The 10,610-nt window shown below is 47.5% G+C and overlaps 1 protein-coding gene across 2 annotated transcripts; it reads right to left on the minus strand.

Moving 5' to 3' along the window:
• Positions 1-8,085: 8,085 nt before the first annotated feature.
• Positions 8,086-9,688, minus strand: LOC123048147 (probable ascorbate-specific transmembrane electron transporter 1). 2 transcript variants are annotated; one of them, XM_044471305.1, is made up of 3 exons: positions 9,104-9,657; positions 8,432-8,480; positions 8,086-8,344 (listed from the first exon to the last, which is right to left on the minus strand). In XM_044471305.1, exons 1-3 carry the CDS (start codon positions 9,314-9,316, stop codon positions 8,274-8,276), a joined length of 333 nt encoding a protein of 110 aa, XP_044327240.1. In that variant the 5' UTR covers positions 9,317-9,657; the 3' UTR covers positions 8,086-8,273. The 2 variants fall into 2 exon arrangements, with proteins under 2 accessions (XP_044327240.1, XP_044327245.1); XM_044471310.1 differs by having other exon boundaries at positions 8,101-8,355; positions 9,104-9,688.
• Between the last annotated feature and the right edge of the window lie 922 nt (positions 9,689-10,610).

Consider the following 10,610-nt stretch of genomic DNA (forward strand, 5'->3'; position numbering starts at 1 on the left):
GTGAGGCCGCAAAGTGATATGAGGTGTTACATGCTAGATCGATGTGGCATTGAGTCGGGGTCCCGACAGCGTTGGTATCAGAGCTTGACTGCCTGTAGGATTACCAAGCCAAACTGGTCGAAGTTGAGTCTAGAAATGCTTTAGTTATATAAGGGAATTGATTGTGGGATGGAACGTAAGGCTCTTTTTACTCCTTATACCTCATGGCCTTCTGATATGAGTCATCATCTTCTCTTCTACGGGGATTAAGAACTAGGCTATCTCTTCTTTCTATCAGGATCACGTGTTACTAATCCGTAGACTTATAAGATTGTTGATTCAAGCCCCAGTTCAGTTCCTACTATCTTCCGTATGTTAATTGTTGATCTCGAAACCTTGATATTGTGCTTCTGAGTGGTTATGCCACCATTTTTGTGAATGTCTCAAATCTTTTCTGAGCATTTACAGCCGTTATGCTGTCCGAGTCATTCCAAGTTTCTAAATAGTCTGATGCATTTGCAAAATCCTTTCCCTCTGGTTTCGATGCTCCTTTATGCCAGCTCAATCACACTAATTGTTGAGTTGAGGTATTCTACTGCCTCGACCTTTATGTTGGAGATATTATTATGACCCTAGGTGTCTCAGGGGATCATCTAGTGGTCTAGCCATGATTTGTGTCCTAGTGTGATGATTCTGGTTTTATCCCCGAAAGCATCCCGTGATGCCACTTAGTAGTAGGTATTCTACTCCTTGGGTTTTGAACCCGAGATTCACCCTACTTACTTCATGTTGATAGTAATTGCTAGCTCCCTTAGGTTATTAGTAACCTTTACAGTAGTTCTCGAGGTCCGTGGTATATCCTTCTTCCAAATACCATGAACCACTTACGGCAAAAGTTTGTTGGATCAAAAGATCACAACAGGAGTGCTCTCGATGGGTTCTCCATTCATAATTGTGACTCTGCCAGTTCTACCTTTCCGCATGGATTGTCCGGAAGAAATATGTTGAACTCGTTCGACATGCTAATCTATGCATTCACAACTCAGAAAATCATATGTTCCTTTGAGTTGTCCCTCTTTAGTTGTTTCTGGCCCTCGTCTATCAAATGATAGTCAAGAGTATGCGTGCATTCATTCATCGATGCCTGTTACTCTTGTGGTCCGTCAAGCCATTCTATTCCAGAGAGTGACTTGGAGAAAACAAACTCCAGTACCTCATCCATGTTTAGGATTGGGTCAAAGTAGTTGTGTTCCGCAGATCAAGTTACAATCCAGCTTCTGGTCTGCTCTACCCTGAAGTATTACCTTCTTTATAACAGGAATTTCATGAGAATTGCACCACCTTTTGTGAACTCTTGACATAGTGATACTTCACGCCATCCTTTTTCATTCCTCGGTTCCGTGTTGTTGCAGCCGGAGTGCCGACAAGTGAATCATGATGTGTGAAATCAATACTCCTAGCAACTCCGTTGCTTGGTAGTTAAATGGACAATAACGTCATCCTTAGTGAGTTGACTATTGAATCATCACCCTAAGGTTGATTGTGCTACCTAGTCCATTTTCCTGGTGCACTCCTCGATTGATGAGATAGGATTTGTTAAGTCCTCGCTCATTTGATCATATCGTCTTGCCCTGAAAAGCAAGATTGTTCTCGAGCTTAGTAACATATCGGTGGTCCGTGATTTTCCGTATATCTTCTCGGAAGTATTACCAGGTTGTCACCTGACCGCTATGCTGAGTTCGTGATCAAGATGGTCTCCTGTGAACCACCTTCTCTCCAAGAATCGGTGTTAGATATCCCTGAGCTAGTTGGTTAAGCTAAACGACAACTTGGAGGGTTGGAAGATAAAAGCTTGCCTGACTTAGTTCGTTCCAAAGGGATATTCTTGTGTAGTGTGTGTTGAAGAAAGATGATATCTTCATCGATTGGTCCCTGTGATCAGTTGCTGGACCTATTGTCTTATCAATCCTTTGATTTGAGTGTGGGCTATCGTCAAATCAAGTCAGAACCAACGATGTTCGTAATGTTGTCTTCCTCGTGGTTGATCCCTCGAGCATACACCATTATATCTTTTGGGTCTGACCAATGCTATCACCGTGTTCACACGATGGTGGAAGTCCAGTGATATGGAAATTCCGATGAGTTGTTGTTGAGTCCATTGACAACATCCTTATCTCCTCCATGATGTTGTTGAACATTAAGTTAGTGTTGGAAACTTTTGAAAGCATTTTCTTCATGCTAGCTCATGAAGTACTTGTTTGATGAAAGGAGTGACTTCCTTTGATTCACGTGCATTTTGATGTAAGCTGCCGTCGTGAATTCGAGAAAGTTTGTTTTTGCTCCTTTGGAATCATCCCAAGTCGGTCATGCACGTGCGAAGAATTCTGTGGTCTATTAGACTGATCATCTTCATTCCATATGTATATCCTAGCACACCAAGCCACTGACTGATTTGTTCAAGGAGAAGGAGTATCTTCATAAGAGCTAATCCGGACTTATGAAAGAACTTCGATATCCTCGCTGATGGTTCCCAACCAGAACTCGGTAGTGTTTTATTGTAAGACTACCATGTGATCATGTTTGTCTGAGGCAGTGTGTTCACACATATGTAGCAGAACCAGCTCATGTTTTGGAGCTTGCTATCGTAGTTCATTTCCCGAGAATCTCGCAACGTCATTTCGTCGATTTGTGTTGCAAACTTTCATTTTTCTTCCTAGACTCGATGAGTCTGGAATATCCTGACACCAACCAGATCTGAGTCTCAGGCAGATATGATGGTTGGAACATTTCCCAAGAACTATAATATTGGTCCCTCGATAACCGGTAAAGTGGATGTCGTGGCCAACACACCCAGCCGGAAGACCTATTATTGTAGTATCTTGTTTGAGAAGTTGGCCACCTCCCCATAAGGATTTCGTAGGATTTACCTCCGTAACTGTTCCTTATGGATTCTATTGCTCCCGAAGTCCGACCTTTACTTGATGTTCTAGTTATCAAACCATATCTATGAATGGGTTACACTAGCACGTCAAGGAGAACATTAGAAGCGGAGTGCTAAATGTCTCTCGGTCGATCATCCAGATTTTGTTTCCTTGGCCTCGCTAGGGTGAAATCTGAGTTGATGTTATCTTCCTATGCATCTGCCTCGTCCATCGTTGTTCATCATGGTGGTATGTTGTGTTGCCAGGATCCTTGACACGGATATTGGTAAAACCTTGATGATTATGGAAATGCTCAAGTTCTTGAGAGCACGCACAAGCGCTACGTGTTATCTTCGGCACTAACTGGGTTTGCTCTCAGTTTCCTCGGCAATGCTATGATCTTTTCAAACAGTGAATTCACTCTCTGTTGTTGGGTTCCTCCCCAGTTACCAGAATCATTCCCAGCATTTGCATTTTGTTCCCAGCTTGCACCGCCAATGTGCCATTCTACCATGGATCTCTTCCATTTCCGGTGATAAGCAAAATTCATCCATTACGTTGTCTTCAACAAGGTAATCCACATCATCCAAGTCCGAGTATGCCATTCTACCGACCCCCCTCCAAACGATCGCTCGAGAATTGCCTTAGGCTGGTTTAAAGAGTTTCAATGATCTCTATATCAAAGGTAATTCTTTTTGTCACTTAAGACAATAATCTACGAATCACCCTTCTCCAGGATGTTTCGTCGTGGTATCATGGCAATTCAACTCCTCGCTACGTTGACAACCGATCGCCACATTCTTAAGTCCGGAATTGTTGTCTACCTAGTGAACCTCGTCACCTGCTCCACTCCGTCCCTCTAGAGGTATGCTTCGTCTCTCAGCTCGAGAGATGTTGCTATGTCACATTCCGGGAGTTAATCCTGAGTTGTTCGATCTTCGAGAAGACCGATCCTTCTAGAGTTTTCCTTTCCTCTCCTTGTCATGATTAGCTGGAGTTCTCAGAGCAAGACGACAAGACAAAGATGGTGTTCAAATCAACGTTCATTTGAAGTGCAACCTGGATCGTGAAGATTATACTAGTTTGCGTTTCCCCTTCATCTTACCCTACGCTTGAATCTCGAGACGAGATTCTTGTTTAGTGGGGGTGAGTTGTCACATCCCTAGTTCTGGCCTGATCTATGCTTGCTTCCATGTGTGCATCATGTCTATATTTTTGAAACTTGAATTGAGGAATTTTGAAAGCCTCAAAAACTTAATTAAAAGCAGGGCAAAGATCCCTAGAAATCTCATTCTATGTTCCAAGATATCCTTTTGCAATGTTTGAGAATTTTGGCAAGAGCTATATATCAAACCAAAATTTAGGAACATTTAAAAGGATTTATTTTTGGGACTTTGAATTTAAATCATTAGCTATTTGAATTTGAATTATATTCAAATAACTAGAATATAATTTCAAATACCCCTGAAATATTTTATGAGCTTTTGGAAAAGTCCATCTAGCCAAATAAAAATATTCAGAGGAGTTTTTGGCATTATTTGAATTATTTTAAATTCAAAACAGTGGCAAAAGAATTAAATAAAAATAAAACAGAACAGAAAATTTAAAAAAAGAGGGAAACCTACCTGGGCCACCTACTTGCAGCCCACCTAGCGCCCCACCTGGCGCCAGCAACCGGCCCAGCTCCCGTGCTGGCAGCCCACCAGTGCGGCCCAGCCCACCAGGCGCCTCCCCCCTGTCGTCTTCCTCCCCTCGCCCCAAAGCTGCTGCTGTCGCCGTGAGAAAGCGCCCGCGGCGCCACGCACCTCCCTGCCTGCCCGCGTCACTGAGGCCACCACGACGCCTCGCGCCTTCTCCTCGGCGCCGCCTCGACCCCCTGGAACCCTCCCGCTCACTCCCTCGTCCCCATCTCCTCCTCTGTTCTTTCTCTCACACGCACCCGAGAGCGACCGCCGCCGCCGTTCGTACGCCGCCGTGGCCATAGCCACTGCCTCGCTCCGCCGATGCTCTCAGAGGCGCCGCCGCCACCTACTCTCCCTCCTCTCCGAGCTACACGAGTCAGGACGGCCCCAAGATGACGCTTGCGGCCTTCTTCCCCGACCACGGCCGCCGGATGCCGCCGTCCGATTCACCGTCTCCGCCGCCTCCCCGAGCACGCCGACCCTCTCTTCGAACTCACCGTGAGCCCCTGAGCATTTCCCCTCCGCCCCCTGCTTGCTCCCGCCCTCTAGCCGTAGCCCCGAGGTCACCCGAGGCCGCCGTCCGCCATGGCCGGCGAGCCCGCGTTCCCGAGCCTCTCCTGCTCGCTCCAGGGGCACTGACACGCTCCTGGCGCCTCCAGGAGGATGCCTCTCCACTCCGCTTGCTCGCTCGAGCGCTGCAGCCGCGTCCCTGCCCCAGCCCGAACTCCGGCCACCGCGGAAGTGCTCGCCGCCGTCGTCTCCGGCCACCCCGCGGCCCCTCGTGCAGCCAGCTAGGTGCGGCCGTGTACGGGCTACCTTCTGGTGGCCTTCGCGCGTCCAGCCGCCGCCCGTAGCGCAACCCCGGTGAACATCCGCCGCGTTTCGAGTCGCCGCCGGCCGAACTCCGGTGGCCGGTGACGTGGCACGTCATTAGCCACTAATGACCCAGCTAAACCAACCCTAGTGCCACTGCCATGTGGGCCCCGAGCCTAATTAGGTTAGTTTAATTTTTCTGTTTAGATTAGTGCTAATCTGTGGACCCCATGTGTCAGATTTTGACTTAGTCAAGTCAACGTTGACCGGTCCCACCTGTCAAACACCCAAACCAGCCCTGTGTCACTGACGTGTGGCCCCCACACGTCAGGTTTGACTCTGGGCGACCCAGTTGACCTACTGACGTCATGATGATGTCATGCTGACGCAATAAGTATTTTCTGAATTTATTTTTATCAGGAAATTCCAGAAAATAGCTAAAACTTCAATAAATCATAGAAATTCAACCGTAACTCCAAATTAAATAATTTATATATGAAAAATTATCAGAAAAATTCAAGGAATCCATCTGTACCATTTACATGCATGTTAGAACAACTTATCACTACTGTTTAGGGCAAATGAAGTGAATGACATTTAAATAACCACATATGGAGTTTGAATTTGAATCTTGGATTCAAACCAACTTCATTTAATCTGGTTTTAGATGCATTAGCCCAAAACACATTCATTTTGCCATGTCATGATCATGCATCATATTGTGCATTGCATTGATTGTGTTCCCTTCTGTGTTGCCGGTATTTGTCCCCTCTCGATAGACGTGATACCGATGATGTGATCGTTGACACTGATGAAGACTCAATGTTATCTTCAGAAGTGCCAGGCAAGCAAAACCCCCTTGTTCATTCCGATAAAATCCCACTCTCTCGCTCCTGCTCTCTTTTACTGCATTAGGACAACAACGATATATTTGTTACTTGCTGCGGTAGCTGAACCCCTTTATCCTCTGCATGACCTGTCATTGCCACAGTAAATAGATGAAACCCACTAGCATGAGTAGGAGTTGTTTGAGCCCTGTTGTGCCTACTCATTCATGCTTGTTTGTCGTGCCTGCTACTGCTTAGAGTTGAGTCAGGTCTGATTCATCGGGGATGAATCAGAGGCGTGTGAACATGTCCTACTATGGGTGAACTAAGTGTGTGAACACGATTTGGTAAAGGTAGCGGTGAGAGGCCATGTAGGAGTACATGGTGGGTTGTCTCATTGCAGCCGTCCTCAGGAACTGAGTTCTGTGTTTGTGATCCATGACCAGTTACTACCACACATTGGGTTCCGGTAACTCGACCCCTCTCGACTTATTAATCAACATGATCTCTGTCCAGGAGTTGCAACTAGTTTCTGGTGTTTGTAGGTAGTGTTAGTAGTCTACCAAGTGGCACCCGGTACAGGTGGGCTTGGGACAGACTAGGCACAGTGGCCCGGTGTACCAAGTGGCACCCGGTTGGTGGACTTGGGAACCCTGCACACATCGTTTGGGGCCGTAAGCGACACCCCGGCCGGATCTCCTTGCGGATGGAACCCGAATAGGCGATAAACCTGGACTAGAGACTTGTTCGGTTAGTCAGGTCGTGGCCGACTCCCTCGCCCGGCTTCCGCTTGAAGGTTGCCGAGGTACATGACGTGTACAGGGCGATAAGTGGCGAAAGCGTGTGTGAAGAAGTACACCCCTGCAGGGTTATCATTATCTATTCGAATAGCCGGATTCCTCGGATATGGAAACTTGGACCCCTGGTACAGTTCATAGACAAGTGAAAGTGGATACTCTAAAATACGCAAGATAAGCGTGAGTGCTATGGATGGCGTTCTCGTAGGGAGACGGGAGCGGATCCATAGTGGTGTATTGATATGGTGAATATGTGGACTCGTGTGCGCCACTTCAAAAGAGTTACTTGCAGTCGTAGTTCAGGTTAGCCACCGAGTCAAAGCTGGCTTGCTGCAGTTAAACTCCACCACCCCTTTGTTGATAATGATGCATATGTAGATAGTTCTGATGTAAGTCTTGCTGGGTACATTTGTACTCACGTTTGCCTATTTTATGTTTTTGCAGAGAGACTTCAGTCTCACTAGTATTTCCGCGTGGTCTTCGACGTTTAGCTTGTTACCTCAGCTACGATCTTGAGCCCTCGGCAGGATCTGGTAGATAGTCAGGCTTCTCAGCCTTTTTCATTTATAGACGTCTGTACTCAGACATGATAGCTTCCGCTTGTGCTTTGACTTGTATGCTCTGATTGTTGGGTCATGAGACCCATGTTTGTAATATCTCGCTCCTCGGAGCCTATTGAATAAATTACTTGAGTCGTAGAGTCATGTTGTGATGCCATGTTGTATTTGCACATATCAAGCATATTGTGTGTATGCTATTGAAATGCTTGGTATGTGTGGGATCTGACCATCTAGTTGTTTATCTTTAGTAGCCTCTCTTACCGAGAAATGTCTCCTAGTGTTTCCACCGAGCCATGGTAGCTTGCTACTGCTCCGGAACACTTAGGCTGGCCGGCATGTGTCCTTCTTCGTTCCTGTGTCTGTCCCTTCGGGGAAATGTCACGCGATGAATATCGGAGTCCTGTTAGCCCGCTACAGCCCGGTTCACCGGAGTCCTGCTAGCCCAGTGCTACAGTCTGGATTCACTCGCTGATGACCGACACGTTCGATGCTGGGTCATGGATGCCTGTCCCTGTAAGTCTGTGCCACTTTGGGTTTACGACTAGCCATGTCAGCCCGGGCTCCTTATCATATGGATGCTAGCGACACTGTCATATACGTGTGCCAAAAGGCGCAAACGGTCCCGGGCAAAGGTAAGGCGACACCCGTGGGAATACCGAGCGTGAGGCCGCAAAGTGATATGAGGTGTTACATGCTAGATCGATGTGGCATTGAGTCGGGGTCCTGACACATGGCTCCATGGCAATGTTTTGTAGCTCATTATGGCTGCAGAAAAACTACAAGTAGCTTGATCAGACATGTTTAAACCTCCTCATCATGGAAAAACCATCAAGGAAGAGAAGAGAACCTAACCTTCACTCCCTATGATGATGAATCCGATCAGCATAAGGACAGGATGAACCTGCATGGTAGTGAGCGGATGACGTTATGAATTTTGACATGAACAACATTATGAATTTGAGCACAAGACTGAGCTTATAACATTAGCCATTAGGTGACTATACAAATAAACATTCAGCAATTAGGTATATGGCTCAAAATATGGAATTCTGCCGATCCCAATCCAACTTTTATGGGCATACGCCCTTAGAATGCACTTGTGTGCCAGGATCCCATTTACACCGAATTAAACTTTAAAAATGACCTTCAGCAAAGATCTTCCAAGAAAAACCTGGAGCCTTATACATGTGCTCTTCCTTCCAACAGTAGATGCATACGATTTACTTTTCCACGCGGACAAAAAAGGGCGGGCATTGGATCATCAAGTTTCATGATCAGACCCACCTAAGAGGCTAAGACGACAACAGCTAGCACACTAGAGTCTTGCGACCAAAAGCAAAGGACGCCACCATTAACCGCCACGCACGTGCCATTAACCAAGCTCAAGCAGTGCCTACGCAGACGAGGGCATGAATTTCACAGCAATTAAAGATCCTACCTAACCAAGGACCGGGCATCTCCCCCAGGATGAAATGCCTCATCCACGATCCATAAACGGAAAGCTAGGGGGTAGTTCTTACGTACGTTAAAGATGAGCCCCTTGTTGGTGGGGGAGCTGAGGGCGAGGCCGCCGCCGAAGTGGACGCACCACAGCAGCACGAGCGCCGCCGCCGTGGCTGCGAGCGCGCGCGCCGCCTTGGCCGGCGCCGGCACGGCCATCTCGTCAGGCGACGGAGAGGAATCGGAGTCTTCCCTTTGTAAAGTCAAACTCCTTGCGGGTCCAGTGATCCAGTCCATGAGCGTGCTGAGGAAGAGGGCACATTGGGTCCATGGTCTGGTTGGTAGGCAGGCCTTGGGCAAAAACGACACTTTCTGTAATTGGGAATGGGCCGAGTAGATCCAATTAACTCCGTTAATGTGTGTTTGGTTAGACCTCTTACGATCCTACTGATGTTCTCTTGGATCAGAAGGTGTGATGTTTGTGTTAAAAAAAAAGAAGGTGTGATATTTTTTCCCTGTAAAAAAGAGGGAAAACGTTTGGCATCTACACGCCGGCCGAACGCTTCGGCCGGTCGTCTTCTCGCACGCGCTCGTATTCATCTTTTTTCCCCAATCTCGTGCAGGTGTCGCCGAAGGGCACAAGGTGGAGCTCGCCGCAGTCGGCCTCCATCCCAGGCGCCAGCTCCTCGCAGGCCTCGGCCACGGCCGTGAGCGGTTGCTCCATCCCCTGCCGCGCGGCCATCACGGCCGCTGTTGTCACACGTATGTTCGGAGCTTGCGCCGGTTATTCTAGTAGCTATGAAGCGACCACGGTGGCGCTTTGCTCGCCGGTTTTTTGCTACGAGGGAGTGTTGTTTAGGGAGTGCACGACGATGCTGCGGTGTTGGCACCCATGGCCGCCGCTGCCGGGGCGACGTATCCCGGCGAACCTGCAGGCGAAGCACTGCAGATTCCGCCGCACACCCCCGTGTGCTGCAACCGCTAAAAAAAACTTCAAACTCTAGATGAAAAGCTTCAATCGGATATACAGAAGCTGCAAGCGTTCAGTGCCATTGAGAAAAGCTACAACTGTCAACAAAAAATGTTACAACCTTCGATGAAAAATGTTTCAACCGAACGATAGATGAAGATTTCATCCAGGCGCTGCTCAAAACGAAAAAAGTTTCAAACGTTTACAGAAAAGTTTCTACTGTAGAGGGGGAAAGCTTCAACCATTGGGAGAAAAACTACAACTGTGTCAATTTTTTGCTACTACCATCTGTGTGTTTTGCTACATCCATTCATGAGGCCATGGTGCTTTTTTATTACTGAGATGTGACCGGCGATGACGAGGACATCATTTTTGTTGCAACAGCCTCGTTTTTTGCTACTACTTGGACGTATTTTGCTACATCCATTCACAAAGCCATGGTGCTTCAAGCGCGGCGGCGAGTTTCGACAATTTTTTTTTTTGCTATAACCGTCTTTGAATTTTGCTACATCCGTTCATGGATTAGATGCAACCGCGGCGAGTGTTGCATGTATCGATGGTCGGCAGCGACGGAATTGCGGCGGTTTCATCACCAAGTTGCGGCTGCCGGCGGAGGTGGCT

Source organism: Triticum aestivum, chromosome 1A, assembly GCF_018294505.1.
Source record: "Triticum aestivum cultivar Chinese Spring chromosome 1A, IWGSC CS RefSeq v2.1, whole genome shotgun sequence".
In the NCBI taxonomy this organism is placed as follows: Eukaryota; Viridiplantae; Streptophyta; class Magnoliopsida; order Poales; family Poaceae; genus Triticum; species Triticum aestivum.

Coding starts and splice junctions, on each gene's coding strand:
- LOC123048147 (XM_044471305.1), bottom strand. CDS start 9,316: ATGGACTGGATCACTGGACCCGCAAGGAGTTTGACTTTACAAAGGGAA. Junction 8,481..9,103: donor ACAAGGGGCTCATCTTTAAC/GTACGTAAGAAC, acceptor ACTACCATGCAG/GTTCATCCTGTCCTTATGCT. Junction 8,345..8,431: donor CATCATCATAGGGAGTGAAG/GTTAGGTTCTCT, acceptor GTTTTTCTGCAG/CCATAATGAGCTACAAAACA.